Source organism: Medicago sativa, chromosome 6 (assembly GCF_051527215.1).
Source record: "Medicago sativa cultivar Bolivia chromosome 6, Bolivia_mono, whole genome shotgun sequence".
In the NCBI taxonomy this organism is placed as follows: Eukaryota; Viridiplantae; Streptophyta; class Magnoliopsida; order Fabales; family Fabaceae; genus Medicago; species Medicago sativa.
Genome location: NC_140754.1, coordinates 15,547,005 through 15,569,367, shown reverse-complemented (window position 1 = coordinate 15,569,367; position 22,363 = coordinate 15,547,005). Strand labels below are relative to the sequence as shown.

At 33.9% G+C, this 22,363-nt stretch overlaps 2 protein-coding genes across 5 annotated transcripts; one reads left to right on the top strand and one right to left on the bottom strand.

Annotated features, from left to right (window-relative positions):
• The first annotated feature begins 8,045 nt into the window (after positions 1 to 8,045).
• LOC146913182 (uncharacterized) lies at positions 8,046 to 11,226 on the top strand. 2 transcript variants are annotated; one of them, XM_085716412.1, is made up of 5 exons: positions 8,054 to 8,228; positions 9,309 to 9,368; positions 9,573 to 9,633; positions 9,743 to 9,920; positions 10,960 to 11,226. In XM_085716412.1, exons 1-5 carry the CDS (start codon positions 8,115 to 8,117, stop codon positions 11,000 to 11,002), a joined length of 456 nt encoding a protein of 151 aa, XP_085572538.1. In that variant the 5' UTR covers positions 8,054 to 8,114; the 3' UTR covers positions 11,003 to 11,226. The 2 variants fall into 2 exon arrangements, with proteins under 2 accessions (XP_085572539.1, XP_085572538.1); XM_085716413.1 differs by lacking the exon at positions 9,309 to 9,368 and having other exon boundaries at positions 8,046 to 8,228.
• A 922-nt stretch (positions 11,227 to 12,148) lies between these two features.
• On the bottom strand, positions 12,149 to 20,414 carry LOC146913181 (plastidic glucose transporter 4-like). 3 transcript variants are annotated; one of them, XM_085716410.1, is made up of 15 exons: positions 20,320 to 20,414; positions 19,509 to 19,527; positions 17,784 to 18,044; positions 16,455 to 16,569; positions 15,999 to 16,066; positions 15,715 to 15,847; positions 15,533 to 15,632; positions 15,333 to 15,445; positions 15,025 to 15,118; positions 14,612 to 14,765; positions 13,816 to 13,962; positions 13,339 to 13,412; positions 13,019 to 13,107; positions 12,788 to 12,902; positions 12,149 to 12,536 (listed from the first exon to the last, which is right to left on the bottom strand). In XM_085716410.1, the coding sequence occupies exons 3-15, from the start codon at positions 18,037 to 18,039 to the stop codon at positions 12,354 to 12,356; spliced, it is 1,641 nt and encodes a 546-aa protein (XP_085572536.1). In that variant the 5' UTR covers positions 18,040 to 18,044; positions 19,509 to 19,527; positions 20,320 to 20,414; the 3' UTR covers positions 12,149 to 12,353. The 3 variants fall into 3 exon arrangements, with proteins under 3 accessions (XP_085572536.1, XP_085572535.1, XP_085572537.1); XM_085716409.1 differs by lacking the exons at positions 19,509 to 19,527; positions 20,320 to 20,414 and adding exons at positions 18,395 to 18,439; positions 18,470 to 18,555; XM_085716411.1 differs by lacking the exons at positions 19,509 to 19,527; positions 20,320 to 20,414 and adding an exon at positions 18,395 to 18,519.
• Between the last annotated feature and the right edge of the window lie 1,949 nt (positions 20,415 to 22,363).

Sequence of the window (22,363 nt, the reverse complement as noted above, 5' to 3'; positions counted from 1 at the left end):
AAGCGGTGTCCACCATCCATCCTCGTCGATAATCTCAATAATTTTTCCCAACACAATAAAAGAGGTGCCCTGCATCACCATACAAAATAACATTATACTAAAAGATGTACAAACTTTATCAAGATAGATAGCTAATAAAACAAAAAACCTTATTAACATTCTTCAACTCCTCAATACTGGTCCTTGGAGTAAGTTTGAGAAACTCCTCATATACAGGTATGCGAGATGAATCTGGTAACTGGATCAATCTCGATGCAAGAAAATTTGTATTTGCACTAAGAAAGCTGTAATAAAAAATATTTGTCAATAATATTATAATTTAATAAAAAAAATGTATTCAATAAATGAATCGTGCAAAATTGTTATATTAAAAAAAACATACCTTTTCCTAATGTTATATAAAAATGTTATATTGCAGAGAGTTTGATTTTTGTGTTGATTATGAAATTCAGTTTGTATTCGATGCGTGATGGTCTATACGAACTACTGTTGCAAGCAACGTCAAATGAGAAAAAAGTGAACACCATTCCCTCTTGGAGCTGATCCTTGAACTTGTAGATCAATGTTTTTCGTATAGACGTACCAATTCGATCACCTTAGATAACAAAGATTAAAACACTACACTTTAAACAAAAAAAATACAAAAAAAAACTAAAACGATACGAAAAAGAACCTTTCGATCCATTAGAACCTACTCCAAAGAAAATGGTAGTTTTTTTATTTTTGTAGTCTTGAACAAACCAAGCACGAACAACCCTCATAACCAATGTCCACGACTGTTTTCTTGGCGAAACATCAAAGATGAAGTCGTGTTTCATAGACATCTTTCTTTCCAATAGAAAAAATTACAGAAACAACCAAAATATAGATATTAAAGAAGCAGATAACAGATGAAGAATAGCTATAATTTGTTATTGTTGTTTACTCGTATCCCAAGGCGCTACTATTTATATAGAAAAATAGTACCATAAGAGTTAATATCAATTAGTTATTAATTTAACCGTTTTAAAATTAATATTAACAACGTCTTTAATTTTATAAAATATGCATTAAATGATTGTATTATATTTCATGTAACATACAAAAAAATTAACTTCAAAACATTTGAAATTTAATAATATCTTGCAAATTTTTAAGTAATATATTTTGTAACGAATAAAAATTAATTATACAACCTCAAAAACTAATTACTATAATTTTTTTTGAAGGATACTATAATTAAATTTTTAATTAGTATCACTGCCAACAAAAAAATTTAATTAGTATGTTATTGTAATTGTGTAACGGACCAAAATTTAAATATAATTTATTCATGTAACCGACAAAACGTTAATTATATAACAATTGAAATTTAATATCCCTAAAAAAAACAATTAAAATCTAATAGTAACTTACAAATTATTAGTTATTATATTAATTATAATTTTGTAACCAGCAAATTTTTTAATGTAACGTATAAATGTTAATCAAAATACTAATTATATTAATAATTATTTGATTGTAACGTATCAAATTTTTAATGTAATAAGGTAACGTATGAATCTTAATCGAAACACTAATTATATTAATAATTATTTGTTTGTAACGTACCAAATTTTTAATGTAACATATAAATCTTAATCGAAACAATAATTATTTAATAATTATATTAAAAAACGGTTTTTAATAATAGTTATTATTATTATTTAGATTGCATTAAAAATTAGGAGAGATTTTTGGAACAAATGCCAAATAGGATTATGATGAGGTGGACATCTTTAGAGGAGAGAAATCTTGGAATGGTGCATTTCTAAAAACTCTAAAATGTTAGTATAAAGATTTCCTTCCCTTTAGCATCGTTTATTATCTGTTATGATGTTGCTTCCTCTTAGTTAATGCTATCAATTATCTTCTTAAGATTGAGGTTTTCATTTAGTTTATTTATTCATTGAATTGATTACGTAAGTCAAGTCAACAACAATCATGTGCCTAATAACTAATAATTTCTGTTTGGCTGTCATTCCGGTGGAAGATAACAAATTTCTGTTTCAGTTTGCTCACCCACTTGATGTGGAGAATGTGCTAAAAAAAGGTCCCTGGCTATATGACAATGCAAACATTGTTGTCCAAAAGATATCACCTGGTGAGGTACCAAAGCAGGCCATAGTTAACAAGGTGGAAATGTGTGTTCAGATCCATGGTTTACCTGTTGTCTTTAAGCAGGAAAAGGTAGGAATGGGATTTGGTGCTTACTTAGGTGAGTTTAAGGAATATGATGCTAAAAATACGGTTCATAGCAGGTTTATGAAGTTGAGAGTGTGCATTGATGTTGATCAGCCATTGAAAAAAGAACTACAGGTGAGACTTGAGGATGGTGCGTGGGTTACTGCCAAGTTTAAGTATGAGAAGCTGGGCATTTTCTGTTTCTTGTGTGGGATAATAGGGCATACAGACAGAACCTGCATAAAGAGATATGAATCTGAAACTGATGATGGCATCAGAGGTTGGAGCAATGAAATCAAAGCAGAACAACGACAAGGTAAATCAGTGACTAATAACAAATGGATGCTGAAATCGACAGTGGTGGTGCAGGATTCCGGCACGGCTGCAGACGGTGGTCAAAGCTCTTCCACCAGACAAAGCACTAGTTTTGCGGCAGGAGTGAATACAGAAACGGCTCCTTCAGGCATTAATGAGAAAGTTAATGCTGATCCTAATTCTGAGCAGTTTCCAAATAATGGTGCAATGATGGCAATTCATACCTTAAATGCTGTTAACTCTAGCATTATGGGTGTCTGTTATGGTCCCCAATCTGAAAGATAATGAGAAGATGATGCTGACTGGACCTAGTGTGGATAACCAAGTTCAAAAAGAAGATGTAGCTGATGAGGGGGGTGACCTAAAGAAAAGAAAAAGAACTGCTGAAGGTCATATAACTCAAGCTGCTGACACTTTCTTTTGGGATAGAGCTGGAGAATTTTGTTTTGGAGATCCTAAAACTAGTATTGGATCTACTATTGTCTTTGTTAATAATAATCCTGTGTATGAGGATGATAATGTATCGGCAGAACCTGCTCAGCAGGTCTGCCGGGAGCCATGAGTTTTGTATCATGGAACTGCCGAGGCCTTGGAAACCTGAACGCAGTTTCGAAATTAAAATTCCTCGTACGGTATTATAATCCGGATGCCCTTTTCCTTAGTGAGACACTAGTCCACATAAATAAAATCGAAGAATTTCGTTACATTTTGGGTTATGATTATTGTTTTGCTCTTGATAGAATAAGTAGAGGTGGTGGCATTGCACTTTTTTGGCGCAAATCATTTAACTGCACTATTATTAATTACTCTTCTAATCATATAAATGCTATAATTGATGATGGCAGTAACAATCCTTGGTTACTAACTGGTTTTTACGGTTATCCGGAAGGTGGTAGAAGAAGAGATTCGTGGAATTTCATCCGTAACCTTGCTAGAGATACCAACCTTCCTTGGTGTATCTTCGGCGACTTTAACGACATTTTGCATGCACAAGAAAAGAAAGGCAGAGCCGTGATGGCTAATTGGTTAATTCGTGGCTTCCGTCAGGCAGTAGAAGATGCAGGATTAATTGATATGCAAATGGAGGGATATCCTTTTACATGGTTCAAGAGCCTTGGTACCCCACGGGCAGTGGAGGAGAAATTGGATAGAGCTTTAGCAAATGTACCCTGGATGCAATTATTTCCTCATGCTCGACTAGAAAATCTTGTAGCCCCGTCTTCCGATCACTATCCAATTTTATTGGAGAGGAATCCGGTGCAAAGACCGCATAGAGCAAGACGAACATTTAAGTTTGAGAATGCATGGAGGGCTGAAGAGGGATTAAATGAAGTGGTTCAGAACAGCTGGCAGTTCAACGCAGGTACAAGTGTAATGTCGCGGCTGAATGCGTGCGCGGAGGAGTTGACACATTGGGGCAGAACTCACTGTAACAAGTTACGTATTGATATTGAAAATTGTAGGAAGGAGCTGAACAGATGTCGTGGTAATGCAGGAGCACAGAATGAAGTTCACTTTGAAAGCCTTAGAAATAAAATGAACCAACTTCTAGTACATGATGACATGTATTGGAGGCAAAGAGAAAAATCACATTGGTATCGCGAAGGTGACCTCAACACTAAGTTTTTTCACGCTGCTGCTACCTCGAGAAAGAAAGTTAATACAATTTCTTCTCTCGAAAATGAAGAAGGCATTCGCATCAGTGATGAAGTGGGAATGAGAAACATAGTGAAGCACTATTTCGAAGAGCTTGTTGAAGAAAAGGCAAGCGAAAGAGACCCTGTCACTAGTGTTTTAAGCCGGGTGATTGAGGACGAGGATAATGAGCAACTTACTGCACCTTTTCAGATGGAAGAATTTAAAGAAGCAATGTTTTCAATGCAGCCAGATAAATGTCCGGGACCAGACGGTTTCAACCCAGGATTTTATCATCATTTTTGGAAGGTTTGCAGCGAAGATATTTATCATGAATGTTGCCAATGGCTCAACGAAGGACATTTCCCTCCGTCTCTGAATACAACAAATATAGCACTTATACCGAAAGGTAATGAGCAAAGGAGTATGAAGGACTGGCGGCCCATCGCTTTGTGCAATGTTTTATACAAACTAGTGTCGAAAGTTCTCGCAAATCGTTTAAAGAAAATTCTTCATAAATGTATTGCGGAAATTCAATCAGCCTTCGTCCCGGGCAGGTCTATCCTTGATAATGCATTAGTTGCTATTGAGGTAGTTCATTATATGAAAACAAAAACCAGAGGTAATGACCGAAGTGTTGCGTTGAAGCTGGATATTAGTAAGGCTTACGATCAAATTGATTGGGCATATCTCAAGGAAGTAATGAGCAAGATGGGTTTCTCGGAAAGATGGATTGGTTGGATGATGATGTGTGTTGAGACGGTGGACTATTCAGTGATTGTAAATAAGGATACCGTATGACCTATTATCCCGGGGCGTGGATTAAGGCAGGGGGATCCATTGTCGCCGTACCTCTTTATTTTATGTGCTGAAGGACTTTCATCTTTGATCAGAGATGCCGAAGTCAAAGGGGAGCTTCAAGGTGTCCGTGTTTGTCGAACAGCTCCGGTGGTGTCCCACTTATTTTTTGCAGATGATTGCTTTCTGTTTTTTCAAGCGGATGAGTGCCAAGCCCAAGTGATGAAGAGGATATTGAATGTCTATGAAGAAGCGTCGGGACAAGCAATTAGTCTTCCCAAATCAGAAATATTTTACAGTCGTAATGTTCAGCAACAAACTCAAAATAACATCACAAATATCCTTGGTGTGCAAGCAGTTTTGGGGACTGGTAAGTACCTGGGCTTACCGTCTATGGTGGGACGTAGTAAAAAGGCAACTTTTAGTTTTATAAAGGATCGTGTTTGGCAAAGAATAAACAGCTGAAGCAGCAAATGCTTATCGAAGGCGGGGAGAGAAGTTATGGTTAAATCAGTGCTGCAATCGATACCTTCATATGTGATGAGCATTTTCAGGTTGCCTAATAACTTATTGGATGAGATAGAAAAGATGATGAATTCATTTTGGTGGGGTCATGGTGGAGCCAATAACAAGGGTATGCATTGGTTATCTTGGGATAAATTATCGGTACATAAAAATCATGGTGGAATGGGATTTAAGGACCTTGCGGCTTTCAATGTGGCGATGTTAGGGAAGCAAGGATGGAAATTCCAAACTGAACCGGATACACTTGTTTCCAAGGTTTTCAAGGCGAAGTACTTCCCCCATAGTAACTATCTCAGGTCGAAGTTAGGCCACAATCCAAGTTTCGTGTGGCGAAGTATTTTTAGTGCAAAAGTGGTAGTCCGGCATGGCACGAGGTGGAGCATTGGTGATGGTTTTGGTATTCCAATTATTGGTGATCCTTGGTTAGGAACAGGTCTTAGTATTCCAGTTACAAGCCTGGTAGCTACGCAACTCCAAAGATATTCAGTAGGACATCTGATTCACCAAGGTACAAAGATGTGGAAGGAAGAGGTAGTAATGTCTATCTTTGAGGCAGAAACAACACAACATATTTTGGATACACCGTTGTTCCCGCATGTCAATGTGAATAGATTAGTGTGGAAAGCCGAGAAGAATGGCCATTATTCGGTTAGGAGTGCGTATCGATTATGTATGGAAGAGATTGTAGATAATTCGCATATGAGAAAAGAAGGATTTTGGTGCGGAATTTGGAAACTAAAAATTCCCCCTAAGATTAAGAATATGGTGTGGAGAGTGTGTCGTGAATGTTTGCCGACACGGGTAAGGCTGAACCGCAGAGGTGTTAACTGTCCATCGTCGTGTATTCTGTGCAACGACCCTCATGAGGACAGTTACCACATGTTTTTCCACTGTGGTACTGCAGTTGGTGTTTGGAGAACTGCTGGACTGTGGCACTTGATTGAACCGCTGCTGCAGAGGTATGATGATGCGCCAGAAATTATATTCCACCTGCTAGAAAATGCTGTACAGGTTCAGGCTGAATTGTTTGCAACATTATTGTGGAGTATTTGGAAGAGTAGGAACCTGAGATTATGGCAGAATGTGACTGAAACGAACAGCAATATAGTTGCAAGGGCCAAGCATTTAATTGAGGATTGGAGGTTTGCTAACAGGAAGCAGCTGATGCGTGAATGTCAGCAGCAAAATACAGCTGCTGTCATGCTGCCATATGCACAGCAGGACACAGTTTCAAGGCCAGGGGCATGTAGATGGCAGAGACCGGCACACGGAAGGTTTAAGTGTAACATTGATGCATCTTTTTCGGTTTCTACGAATAAGGTGGGTCTAGGTATGTGTATCCGTGACGAGGAGGGATGTTTTGTCCTAGCAAAAACAATGTGGTTTTCCCCGGTTTGCTCAGTTGATATAGGAGAAGCTTTAGGTCTCTATCATGCCGTCAGGTGGGTACATGACTTGCAGCTGCCTTTTGTTGACTTTGAAGTCGATTCGAAGCGTGTTGCAGATTATTTTAAGCACGGGAATGGTGATATTACTGAATTTGGTGTTATTATGGAGGATACGAGGAACTATTGCTCCCTTTATTTAACAAACTCTATTGTCGAGTTTACTAGGAGGCAAGCGAATGAAGTTGCCCATGAATTGGCGCAGGCAGCCCTTTCCGAGTCTAGCTTCCGTATTTTTTATAATGTACCGACATGTATTGTACTTTTGATTGCTAATGAAATGATATAAATTTATTTCCTTAAAAAAAAAAAACAATCATGTGCCTCTACCTCTAAAAAGAAGTAAATAAATCGTGTCTTCCAACTCACTAAATTGTTCACATGTTAGTGGTTATATGGTGCTTCTTTTGTTGTAACAACACATAAGAATTTAGGTATGTTTGGTGTTTAATCTTTGGTTGTAACAACAAATAAGAATTATGTATGTTTGGTGTTTAAGATATAGGATAGAAACATATGATAAGATAAAAAGTTGCATAAAAACATGACATGGTTGACAATGATATGAGAGACACTTATCATGTCTTGTGTTTGATCACTTGATATATCTATTAATTGTTCTTAAACACATGTTGTACATAAGTTAACTGCTATTTAATACATTTTAGATTGACTCATATTTTTTAAATTGATTCACGCAGTGGCGGAGTCCTTCATGGGTTGAGGTGAACCACGACCCATCCAAACAAATTTAAAAAATTAACAACCATAGATCCATTTTATGAGGTTTTAAACAAGCTAGCCAATACCAAGAAGTCGTACTACAATAAAACACTAATTCAAGAGACGTATATGTACATGATAGGTTTAAACCGGTGCAAAACCGCCAATAGTGGACCCTTTCCATTTGTGATCATATCAATTTCTTCTATTTATTTTGACAAACAAAGAACATCATTGCTCCCGTGCATGGATCTAAGTTGAACCAAACTGAACATTATTAGGTTCTCGTGAGCTTAGCTCAGTTGGTAGGACAATACATGTAAGGTCGGGGTTCGAACCAAAAAAAAAAAAAAACTAAACATTAGTATTAGGTGTGGTCCAAATTAGTGTGATTATTATATTATAGAGAAAATCCAAGAAGAAGAAAAATAAATAGAATTTTATAAAAAAATAAAATAAAAAAAATAGAAGATGGAAAAGGAAGAAGAAGATCGAAGAAGAGAAGCAGCAATTTCATCAACACCTTGCTTGCAACCCAATTTCAATCCCAAAGGCGTTTCTCAAGATCAACTCTCCAAGTTTCGTGTGAGTATTCTCTTCTTTCAATTTCAATTTTCATCAATTTTTTTCGTTACATTTTCCATATTGCAATTTTTCCCCTTTTTTGTTTTTTTTGAAAAAAAATCGATTTTTTGTTTGTGTTTTCTTGTACTTGTTTTCAAATTATTGAAGAAATTTTTTGGTGGGTTAAGACCCTGCTTGGATAAACAACTTAATTAAGTGTTTATAGTATAAGTGCTTATTTATAAGTTATTTTTATATCAAAATTAAAATTAAGGCAAAGGGTTTTCATAAGTTGTCCTAGAGAGCTTATTGAAATAAGATGAAAATAATTATTGAAGATGTCATAAGCTGTTTTTTATAAGCTCTTCCAAACTGTCTCATAAGTGCTTATGCCAGTAGATGAACTCTTTCCGAAGAAAAGTGTTGGTGTTTAAGGCCATATTTTGGATAAACAACTTAATTAAGTGTTTATAGTATAAGTGTCGTATATAAGTGCTTATATATAAACTATTTCTGTAACCAGAATTAAAATAAATTCAAACTGTTTTAATATAAGTTATAAGCTGTTTTCATTAATTATTCTAGAAAGCTATAAGGTGAAAATAACTTTTGGACATGTTGTAAATAGTTTCCATAAGCTCTTCTAAATAGGCTCACAAGTGTTTATGTCAGCAGACGAAGACATAGAAAAGCTATAAGAGAAACTATTTAGAAAGATCTAGCGATAAACGAGGTGTATGGAAACATGATATATGATACAACATTATGATGTCATTTGATCCATGTAACTTGTAAGTTCTTATGTCAACAGATAAGTTAAAATAAGTCAATCCAAACAAACCTTAAGTTTGAGTGTTGAGTAAGATAACATATAAGGGGATTCATATACTAAATAACTAGCGTATGTTTGGATGGAGCTTTTCAGAGGATTATGGAGGGGAGAGTTTTGGAATGCTAAATCTATATTTTGGTATATATTCGAGATTTCGATCTAATTTATCTTAAGAAACATTTAATATCTTCCTAATTAGAAAAGATGCGGTGTCTGAACCATTTATATAGTTGTTGATAGTCCAATATGATGATTCTACAATATGTTAGGGTCCCCTCGTGACCTTACAAAATGGGCCATGGACTAGTCTGCCCACTAATCTGTTTTTGGTAAGGAGATTATTTATTTTTTTTTTTTGAGGGAAGGAGATTATTAAAATTAGGTTATGAATTATTCCACCACCCGGATCGAACTCGGTTACCAACCAAGCTTGTTCCTTTACATGGACCACATTAACCACTTGAATTCAACATGTTTTATACTATGTTTGTTGTTCTTCCCTGTTAACATTGAGTGAACATTTGGATCTGTAGGAACTGCACAGAAAGCGATTACAGCTAAAGTCAAAATCAAAGTTTAAGACAAAACCCAAAGGTTCTTTTTGTTTTTTGTAGTTCTTATTTGTTTTTAAATTTTGGTTGATATTGTTTTTGTTCTGACTCAGTTGATATGTATTTTGTGTGTTCTGAATTGGGTTCTGCAGATGACGCCAAAAAGAAGGCACGAGGCAATGATGTATATAGCAAGAACAGTGGAGCTCAAGGATTCAAAGTTGATAACAAAGAACAAAGCCTCTTGAACAATTGTGAAAGCTTTGATTCGAAAAAGGAAGACTCAAAGGGTGGTGTATTTGCATCAAAGAAGCCAAAATTGCATTGGGGGTATAGTTCTAACTCTACTTTAAATGAAGGAAAAAGTTGCCTTTTACACTCTTCGGAAGGAATTTGGATTTATTGCTATCGTAAAACATCAGAAAATTATATATCCACGGATAAAAACTTAACAGTTCACATTCTTAGTTTTTGTGTTGAATTTGACTTGCAGAAACAAAATATGAGTTGTCTAACCTTCACATGATTTACTCATAAAATTCAAAACACGATAATGATCACTGCAAACGGAACTTTGGGGACGCACACACTAGTGAAATTTCGCGTTTCCCTGGCTAGTGTTGTCAAATAGTGGCTCCGGTGATACTATAGTGTAGCATATAACTAACCATTTTTGTTCTGCGATATGCGATTTAATGCAACATATTGTCAAATAGCGGCTGTAGCATAGCGGAATTTGAAAAACTGCCGTTTTATGTGATCCATAATCGACAACACTGGTCCTGACCCACTAGTAGAGTGAGCTTAGGATATTTACATGGGATTTCAGTAAATGGAAGTATCAGAAATGAGGCTAAAAAGAACAGTACAATCACTGCAATCAGAAAATCGATGCTTTACTTTATGATCTAAACAAATCAGATTCAAAACAGAAACATATAGATAATAGAATATGAGTCATCTGATCTCATACAACTGTTCTGATTTTCAGATTGTAGTGAGTGAACGATTTTTACCGCAGCAATTCTAGTTCTAAGAAATAGAGCGCGGAAAGAGTGTATTGTCGATCGATCCTGATTTTAGCTGCACGGATCACCTTAAATGTGTTTATAGTAATCTATGAAGCTTAGACACGACACAAACACCGACTCGTTGACACCGCTAATAATTTGAGAAAATCACATAATTCTGTGTAATTATATGTGTCGGCTATCGTGTCCGACACTGGGACACGCCTAATCCGAGGAGCGTCCGTGCTTCATAGATAGTAATATAATAGTTTTATGTTATTCATGTATATGGTTAATTGTTTATGTTTCATATGAGCTGTTTACAATCTTTTTGATCTGTTTGTTGTGAACATTTGCAGGCTTGACACCAAGGAGAGGTGGGAGAGGAAATCCAACATGTAGATATCATATCACCATGGAACTGCAATGAGGAATCCATCAAATTTTGTCAAAATGTTTTGTAAATTAGTATTATTGAGGGGACTTGCACATGTGCTCCTTTTTAGTATTATTGTCAAAATGTTTTGTCAAAATGTTTAGACAAATAGGAAGCCAAGAGTTTTTGTTTAATTTAATGTTCCTTCTTCCTTTTTATCTGTTTATATTAATATTTTCTATTCCCTCCATTTCCTAAACTGAAGACCAGACATTGCAAGTTGAGTGTAAGCAATGTTGTCAAATAGCGGCGCTACATCGTAGTAGAATTCCAACAAATCGCTATTGTTTTGCGATATGCAGTTTAATGCAGAGTTTTGTCAAATGCATAACTCAATTTTGAAGGTACAGCAGATGTTTAGTTTGACCGAGTTGGGACAAACCCCAACCAAGTTCTACAACCAGCAAGTTTTGACAAATAAATAAGGCTACGAGCAACAAAATTCAAACTATGCTTTTAACAAAGACAACATTTGATCTATCTAGCTCTGACATGATCCCCCTGCAATCCTGAATAATGTCATCAATATCAGCCACATGAGATTTAGAGTTTGATACAATGGGAACAGTCTTCCAGTTTAGGTCCTTTGCAACTTGTAGGTCCTATATAACCTCCCAATGGTTCAGCAAGAATGGCTTGCAAATATCAGCCACATCATTGTAAACATGTTGGTTATTTTGTAACTCATGCTAAAAGATATTGGTATTATGCTGCTGCAAATTTGCTTGCATAAATCCTATATAGAGTGCATATTGTGATACTCAGATGACTATATGTCTACTTCCTTTCCTTTTGAGATGCACCTGTGTGTTTATACCATCCATCCAATATATACTATTTACTCCTTCCAAAAACTCAGACAAACACAGTGTCATGATAATGACTTTTTTATACCAAATGTTAGTAATTAGTTATTAAAAATGTTAATGAGAAATCCGCAGAGAAGAATTTCTCTTAATTATATCTATATCGATGAAAGAAACCTGAGAAAATTCTAGCTCAATTTTGAAGATAAATATGTCCAATTAGTTATTTACCCTAACAATTGAAGTGAGAATGTCCCCTCCTAATGTGCAATTTTTTTTGTAAAAGATGGTACTAAATACAACAAATGCTTAACAAAACCTCACATTATTGTTACTACCATACTTTACAGAAACAAAATTCGGTTACAATAAACAACTTGGCCTTAGCTCGCCTACCACTCTTCCTACACAAATTGCCACCCTATGGTGTAGATAAGTAGCAAGAGTACAAAGATAAAAACAGTTCATTGAGCAACTTGAAATTTCGACAACATTCACTTCTTGAAGTTTCTCAGGCCGAAGAACTAAGAGCGCGTTCTATTTCCTCCAATGACCGGCCCTTGGTTTCCACGACATTACCAGCTATGTACAAAACAGCAAGGACACATACAGCCGAGAATCCCAAGTACACGGAGCTGATACCGAACTTGTTTACAACGCTCAAGAAATAGAGGCCGATGACGAAGTTGGATATCTGAAAAGATGAGAAAAAACAAACCATGTTCAATTAGAAATGAAAAAAAATGCAGGTTATACATTAGGTTGATAACAGCGTGGAATCATTACTGCAGCGAATCTAGATCCCCTAACCACACACTGATGAAGTACCAAAAACTTTTGTTCTTTTAAGCCTCTAAGAAGTACCGTTTCAACTTTCAACATTTAAGGAAAGATAAAGACATTATAACTACATGAAGAATGTTAGATTTCATAGAAGTCACTCACCCAATGTGTGCCTAATGACAAAGAAACTGCTTTGGCTCTAATTCTCGAAGCAAATATCTCCGGTAAAAGAAGGGCGGGCACAGGACCAGCACCAAGAGAGAAGGATAGGACATAGCTGGTTAAAATTCATAGATCAATAGAAATCAAAATTTTAAACAAAAACTATAAGTTCATTGAAGTTAAGTCCTTCATGAATAGAATCACAATTATTGCTGAAATTAAATGACTTACAGAACAGTCCCTAGGACCGCAAGGGTGCCGGAGTATGGTGCAAGGACCTTCCAAGTAAAAGATAGAGAAAGAAGTAACATAGAAGCAGCCTGACAAAGAAATGAAGCAAGCAATGTCAATCATATGAATACAAGTTACGGGGTGTGTTTGGCAAGCTTCTAAAGTCAAAAGCATTGGTCCCAAAAGACGATATATTCTACATTTAAACTTGAGATTGAGATGATTCATTTCACACATATCATCGATATATCATGCAATATCTCACATTTTTTTGCTATAGGTCTAAAAAAGACGTAAACTAAAAAACAAATAGGAATTACCATTCCACTAAAACTTGTGATAAGGAGACTTTTCCTTCCTTGTTTGTCCATCAATGAGGAAGCAATAGCAGTTCCTGCAACAAGAAAAAAAAAAGCAGTCAGAAAGACAGAAACAGATTCGTATTTTTGCAACGTACAAATTACCGTGTGCTTGTTTCTGCGGTGAAAAAAAATTGATTTCGAGTTAATAGATTATGTAAATTTGAATCTAACTAAAAGTGAGTTGAATGTAAAATGATTAATGTTTGGATACATAAAAGTAAAAGGGAGTTGAACAATAAATTCAAGGCTAAAAATCAATTGTAGAAGCAAAAGCTCCAAATTCTAGCTTCGAGTTCAAAAAAAATTGGAGGAAAAATCAATTATAATCGAGAACATCCTAGAATGTCAAAATCAATTCTACACTTCTAGAATCAATTTTTCCTCCTCCAAAAGTGGAACCAAACATAACCTTTTTAAGATTTAAAAGTTACTGACCAATAACATTTGATGCACCAACCAAGGCACTTGCTGCAACATCAGAAGCAATTCCAGCACTACGGAAGACAGAAGTTGAATAATACACCACAGCATTTATTCCAGCCAACTGTTGGAACAAGAAAAGCGCTGCCCCAACGCTGACAACTGCACGATGACTGTTTTTAGTATAGTGCTACACTTTTTCATATAAAAAAGCACTAATCAACTATTGAGTAATGTAAAAGGAAGTGGTGCGACAAAATTAAAACAAATACGATGACATGAGTATCATTACATGATCATTCTTACAATCAATTATATAAGGTATAAAAGAAGGGTCTAAATGAAATCAAATATAAAAGGAAGTCTCATGGTTTATCAAACTAGACTTTGTAAAGACTGAAACAACAGAATTGGCTTTCATGAATCATAATCAGAGATTAAGGCTGTATTTGGCTTATAGTGGATAACTAGTGTACAAGTTTGTAAGATTTAAAGTAGAGTTGTTTGGTTACGATCCTTCTCTCGTGAACTTATAGCACTTTTCGAGATGCTACTTTAAGTAGCGTTTGAATTATAAGTTATAGTGAATTTATAGCTTATAGTGTATCTTAATTGAAAACATTTAAATATTATTTAAAAATATACTTTTTATGTCATTTTTACATTAGACTGCCTTTACAAAAAACACCTTTCAAACAAGGATGTTGCTACCAAAAGACATTAAAAAGATGCAGGTTAGCACCGACAGTAAAGTATATTTGTCTATAGTGTTATCCAACCTAAAGTTAGACTAAAATGAAATTTAGGCTACCTTTCCAATATCGGCTACTAAACAGATCAAACCACCCTGCTTCGGGTTCAGAAGAACCTTGACTCGCTGTTCTTAAGTCATACATAACTGTATCAACTCTTTCTTTTCCATATAGTGTTTTAATAGCCTTTTCAGCTTCAGCGATTTTACCTTGCTGTAAAACAACACATGGAATTTTTTATGAAAACCTAAAATAAAATTATCTTGTTAAATTCATAAAAGGTATACATAAAAGGACAAGATAACATGTCTGTATAATTTGCATATTCTGTTGGAGTATGGTAAGGTCATGATATGAATATTCGACAAAAGTCATTGATGTGTCTAAATATTGTAACTTCTTTCCAATGGTTTAATGTCCATGTGAACTTATTGCTTTCACGACAAAAGATACCAGAGAGTAGCAGGAAAACCTGGAATAGCCAACGGGGACTTTCTGGAGAAATTGCCATTCCTAGAGCTAATAGAACGGATGGAACCACTGCAATGCCAAACATTGTTCGCCACCTGATAAAATGAAGAGAGAAAAAATTAGTATCGTTTTCTATACATCAACATATTGCATGTTGAATTTTTCAATCTCTCGTGTACTATAGTTGCAATTATCTTATCGTTTCTTGTCGTACATCAACTTAGTATGACAATTGTTAGGATAAGATGCATGAAATGAAAAACACACTCACGCCGACAACAGAAGTGGTAAGGGGAAATAACTCAATACCATAAAGGGTTTCCTGAAAGAGGCAGCCCAACCACCAGTGCTACAAGAATCCCAATACATATAAAAAGCTGATTAATAGATCCGAGTGCGCCACGAATTTCAGTTGGTGAAATCTGCCAAAAAGAAAGAGTTATCACCTCGCTCATATATAATATGTAATCACAATCACAAAAAATTCGATAAATTTACAAAGCCACCACCTCAGATATGTATAGTGGTACTATAGCAGATGTAACACCAATTCCTATACCAGCAAGCACACGACCGATGATCATTGTCTGAACACTTTGCGCTGTAGCACTGTAAGTACATCGCAATTTAACAAGTCAGATTTCAAAAACATATAAAACAACAAATAATTTACTCAACAACAACGACAGACCAGAGATATGCTCCAACTGCGAGAGGGATTGCATCTAACTGAAAAGTCCTAGTTCTGCCAAATTTATCGGCCAATGTTCCACCAGTAAACGAACCAACAGTAGCGCCAGCAAGTAGCGAGCTGACAATCCATCCTGTTTATGGATTTCACACTCATGAATGAGATTACTTAAAAATTAAGAGACGTTATTTTCATAAATAATTTAAATATCTATAATTCTCATTGTCTGAAAAATCAATCATCATAAATTTTAAAGTATGCATTCGTTAAAAAAATTCGAGTACCTTGTAGAACTGTATTTTCAACTATTCCAAGATCCTTAGCAAGGTATTCAAGAGCACCATTTACAACCCTGTATCAAACAGGGCATTGCTAGTGTTATCCAAAGAAAATATATTATTAAATGAAAAGTAGTTACAGTTCTACATAAGATTCAAAACATGTCTTTCGGTAGATGAAGCACGGCAACAGACACGAACACCGAACATGACACTGACAAATAGACACCAATAATAATTTAAGATACAAGTGATCAAATGCAACTAAATTTGTCGGTGTCATGATGGTGCGCCAGGCACTAGACATGCCTTCAATCTGAAGTGTTGGTGCTACATAGCGAAAAACTTAAAACATAGAAATGGCTCAGATCATTCAAATGACTTGGATGAATTTATGAAGAAAATTGCATGCTGCATTATACTCCATTGACCAATATACTAAAACAAAGAGGCTATCCTTACCCAAGATGGTATCCAAATAAAATGGCTCCAAGGCAAGCAACACCGACATAGGGTAGAACAGTTCCGGAAGATTTTCCCTGAGGAACGGAGGGGATAACATGCTCGGTATCTCCATCTGCAACCCGGTTTTAATTGTCGTGATTGTTTCAACAGCACATTAATACATGAAAAAAGCAAGAAGTACTAGGTTCACACAAAAAGCTTATGAAACCTAGAAAAATTGTTCAGAGACTTTGTTGCAAATATAAGACTTGTAAACAGAATTTTCAGCACTAAAACTGTATTTTCAAAATCAAAGCAAATCCAACTACACACATATAGTATACACTCTTGAAATAGTTTTAAAAACCAAAAAGAAAATAAACATTATTGTTGATAATTGAATTTCTTAACTATTGCAAAATTAACCATTCATGTATGATGCAACAACTGGACAATAAACTTTTGAAGAACAAATGCAAACACGGACACCAAACACGATACTGACACATCGACACCGATCAGTGGTAATAATTTGAGAAACTAAATGTGTCGGTGTCGAACATCGGAAACACCTTCAATATGAAGTTTCAGTGCTACATAGCTAGAAACCATCAAATAACCAATCTTGGCATGAAAGTCAAACAAGAAATCATCAAGTAAACAAAACATGTGCCATCTACATGAAGCAAGCACATTACATCATGGTTTTAAATTGCAGCCGCAATATAACAGTTTTAGTGGCCTCAACAATGACATCACAACCACAATTTCAGTGCATGCATTTTTCCACATTTTACCGAAAAATAAAGGTTTGCAGCATAACTGCAACCGCGACTGCAATTTAGAACCATTCATTCCATATCTCCCATCAAATGCAGTACAAAAAACATTCACAAAAGCCAATAAACTAAACAAATAAAAAACTATTCAGCGACAGCATGCAAAGCCTTCTAGAAAAAACATGCCAAGAAAGTGAAACAATGAATCATCAACTATGAGGCACCGACAATGACACATAGACACCGGTAAATTTAAGAAAATAGAAGTGATCGTATGTAATCACAAGTGTCAGTGTTGTGTTGGCACCAGTATGTGTCGGTGCTAAATAGATCATCAAGCAAACAAAACATGGTTCTTCTACATGAATCAAGCACAATACATCATGGTTTTAAATTGCAGTCACTATAACAGTTTTAGAAGCCTAGTGATCGCATCACAACCACAATTGCAGTCGCATCAGCCGCATTTTACCGCAATATAAAGACAACAATTTAGAACCGCATTACACATCTCCATCAAATGCAATCCAAAAAAATTGATAAAAGCAATAAGCAATAGTATGCAAACCTGAAGCCTGAACCCTGACTGATCTCGACTTAACAGAATTCGCCAAAACACCACCAAGACTAACTCTTGCACTGCTCATTCCACTTCCAACAGCCACAGAACTAAGCCTTGATCCACAGAAATTGGAATTTTTGCTCATGCAAACTCTTTTTGGTCTTAAACCACTCCCATTTCTGAATTCTCCAAAACCAACCAAGCCCTTTTGGTTTTTGGCACCAAAAATGCTACCTTTAACAGAAACAGTTGATGCTTGCATATTATCTGGTCAAAAAATCCATGGCCCAGAAAATTAAAACTTTAAAATTTCTCAAACAATTCAGAAAGAAAATGCAGAAAACAAAATATTAATGCTTAAATTACAATATACTGAAAATCAAAACACTTCAATTTTTAAAAAAAAGCAAATATAAAATGTAGAATACAAAAAAAAAACTAATGGTAAAATTAAAAAATACCAATGCCTGAATTCTAATAACCAGAAAATTAAAAGACTAATTTTTAAAAAAAATGCATAAAATGTAGAGAATAAATAAAAAATGCAAAGCATGCATGCAAAAAGGAATTTGATAAAAAAATCAAATAAGATTGAAAAGGGAGTTAAAGATGATTACCGTACAAAAGGGTGATGAAATCTTTTGAGTTTGAAGATTTTGGTGATATCAGTGAATAGAGAATGAAATTTTTTGTATTGAGATTTGGTCTCTCTTTCTGAGTTTTGATATGAATATGAAGAAATAGCTTTGAATGGATCGATACTGAGTAAATTAATGACAAAGATCAAAGATTATGATGAATTTCAATTATTAACAAAAATGGAAAATCTGGTATTTTTTTTTTGTTTTATTATGTGCTAAGAAAATACCAATATTTTTTGGTGCAAAATTCTTCATTTTCAAAAATAATAATCTTCTTTTTCAAGTGATTTTGGGTCATTTTTTTTCTCGAAATAATCTTATTTTTCCCTTTTAATCTAAATAAATTGATAATTGATTTCAACATAGATAAGAGTTTTTTGTTTTTGTTTTTTTGATCATTGACTTTGTTTTGTCAATCGTACATTATCTAATTATCTATATGTATTTGATTCAGAATGATACATCAATTACACAATCAATGAATGATTATATCGTAAAAATTACATATCTAAAAGCAATGATATTCTAATAATTTGACTATGTCGTATCGTATTTTAGATATTTTGTATTTTAGAGTCTCATTATTCTTTTTTTTTAACCCTTTTGAACATAAGTAATCTAAAGTTCGATTTAAAAATAAATCAAGTCTAACAAAAAAAACATCAATCTTGTTAAATATGCTATGATGTATTCATATAAATATATAGTGATAAATTAGTTTTATTTTTAGGTGAAACAATTTTTAATCAAATTTTATTTATCTTTTTATCAAAATCCAAATTAATGTAGTCTTTTTTTTTTGTTACAAATTAACAGTAGTGTTTTTGCCAAGTAGTCTAGTAGTTTTTTTGCCAAGTAGTCCTACATATAATATGCAATATCCCTAGTAACCGAGCTAAGCTTACGGGAATTAACGGTAGTCTTTATTCATAAGAAACAAGAAGGTTAACGCAAGAAATTAAATTATAACTTCCGTCAAAAAAAATTAAATTATAACAATTTCTTATAAGAAGAAATAATATTAAATAGCTATGTGATTTTTTAAATGGGGTTTTGAGAAAATCTATTTGAAGAAACATAATTTGCTTACGTGGGAGTTGTGGCTTAGACCACTTACAATGGCTTGTTTAATGTAGCTTTCAACAGAAAATTCCATCCCAATGGCTTGTTTAATGCCTGTTGAAAACAGACTTGGATGATAGAGAAGATGAATCAATTCAACACAATTGAAAGCAGAAGAAATGCCACGCGTCGCGTTTTAATTGGTCCTTTTTTGGCGCGTGTAGCACACGCGGAGACAGGGCGTGTGAAAAGCAGAGGACGGAGAGAGAAGAAGAATTCTGGAATGATGGAGGGACACGTGGTGCTACTTTATTGGATGCCCGGTTTTGAATAATTTTAATAAAAAAACCTCAATTATTTCGTTTTAAAATATTTTAAAAAAAAAAAAAAAATATACCAAAATTCATGATTTTTTTTTCTCTATAAATAGAGACTTGGTTCATTTGATTTGGACACAGAAAAAAAAATCAAGTTTTTCACTATCTTCTTCTTATTATTATCTTTCTATTAGCAAATTAAGTGAAGTTTTAATCTTCTTTCCAATGAAATGGATCCCAATAAATTTTGTTTTTACAAAAAAAAAAATGTTAAGTGTTTCTTTATTTTAATTTAATTATAATCGATAATTGTAATTTTATGTAATTATAAAAACAAAAATATAAAATTAAATAAGAATAAGAAATAAAAGGTGGTGGGGTAGAGTGTTGAATGAAAAAAACCATTGGAGAGGTTAAAGTTGAATGAGTGTTGAATTAAGAGAGAGAAGATGATGTGGAGTGTTGGAAATTGAAAAAGTGGGTGTTGAATGGTGTTTAATGTTGGTGACCATTGTAAATGGTTTGTCGATCGCACGTTGGTACTGCTGCTTCTGTTCACTTCTGCTGATTAATGTCCTTTTTCTTGTTTTCTGTCGTGTACTGGTCCCAATTGAATTTTTTCAATATAGATAAAGAAATAAATAATGGAACCCCTAATAATAGACTTCAGTTATGGAACTCTCTGTTTAAAATAGAAGTAGAAAAGTAAGAGAGCGGAAGAGAGAAGAGAAATATTAAATTATGTTACTTGTGATTTGTATTTGTAAAGAAATATAATGATATGATTGAAGAGATAAATACAAATATGTGATTAAGGGTGTGTTTGGCAGCGAGAAGAAAGTGAAAAGAGAGAAATATGTGAGAGAGAGTATGAGAAGAGAGAAATAGGTGAGAAATAGAGTAGATTTGATGGGTTGTTATTTAGTTATTATTTTAATTATTAATTTACATAATTAATTTTATTATTATTTTAATAAGTAAATTAATTAAAACATACCCCTTGATAATAGCATATACCTTCACATGTTAGCATTCAATCAAAGAAAAAAAAGCATTCAATCAAAGAAAAATAACGCATGAGCTTTGAAAAATAGGGGAGGACAGTTTTGGAATTAAACACGTCAAGAAACTTTCTTCTCATAAGTGAAGAGAAATAAAAAGTAGGTGGGACCCATGAAATATGATCTCTCTTCACTAACTCTCTGATGCTCCAAACTAGAGAAATGCCATCTCTCTTCAGACTTTCTCTCTTGGCAATCTCTCTCTCACGTATCTCTTTCGTTCCAAACACAGTGTAAAAGATAAGTATAATGATCTTATTTGAAGATACTCCATCCGGTTTCAAATGTAAGAAACTTTTCACTTTTTTGATTCATTCAATAAATGATGTATGTGGTATATAATAATGACCACATACATCATTTATTGAATGAATCTAAAAAGTGAAAAGTTTCTTCTATTTGAGACCGGAGGGAGTAAGTATAATAATTATTTTTAAATTTTTATCGGGATCAACTTGTCCCGTGTATAATATTTATTTTAAACTTTGTATCAATGATAATTTGTCATGTATATATTGATCATTTTTGGATTTTTACCAACAATAATTCTTTCGGTGTATAATAATTATTTTAGAATTTGAATCAGTAACAATTTGGCCTGTGTTTAAAAGTGTAATTTTGAATTTTTATTAGAAAAACCTTGTTTCATGTATAATAATTATTTGAAAATGAGTAGCGCTAACAATACTATCTTTTTTTGTCAAAAAAATACTATCTTTTCAACACTCTCTTCGACACTTACTTTCTTATTGATTTATATCATGGTAAATAGGTTCCACTTAAAATGGTGGATCATACATTGATTTCATCCAACAGAAGAATGAGTGTTGAAGAGATTGTCATTAGAGTCTCTCTTTCAAAACTTTAATCATGGACAAATTGTCCATTGTTTAAAATTTATTTTCAAATTTGTATAACCGACAACTTGTCTCGTGAATAATAAATTAATAATTATTTTAAAATTTGTATAAGCGACAACTTATCTCGTTTATAATAATTGTTCTAAAACTTATATCAATGACAACTTGTTCCATTTATAATAATTTTCTTTTAAATTTGTTGAGCGACATCTTGTACAATGTAAAATAATTATTTGACAACTTTTTTTGAAGGAATTATTTGACAACTTGTATCCAGTATAATAATTAGTTTTAGATCTTTAGTGACGAAAAATCTTCCGATGTATAATAATTATTTTAAAAAACAACCTTAAAAACTATTTTTTTTAAAATATGTATCATCGACAACTTGTCCCATGTATGATACCCTCTGATCTTAAATATAAGCAACTTTCACTTTTTAAATTTATTTAATAAATGATGTATGTTGTCTATAATATAGATCACATACATCATTTATTAAATGAATTTAAAAAGTAAAAAGTTACTTACATTTGAGACCGAAGAGAGTAACTATTTTAAATTTTACTAAATCTTTTACAAGCAACAACTCGTTTCGTGTATAATAATGATGATTTCAAAGTTTTTTATCGGTAATAATTTCAA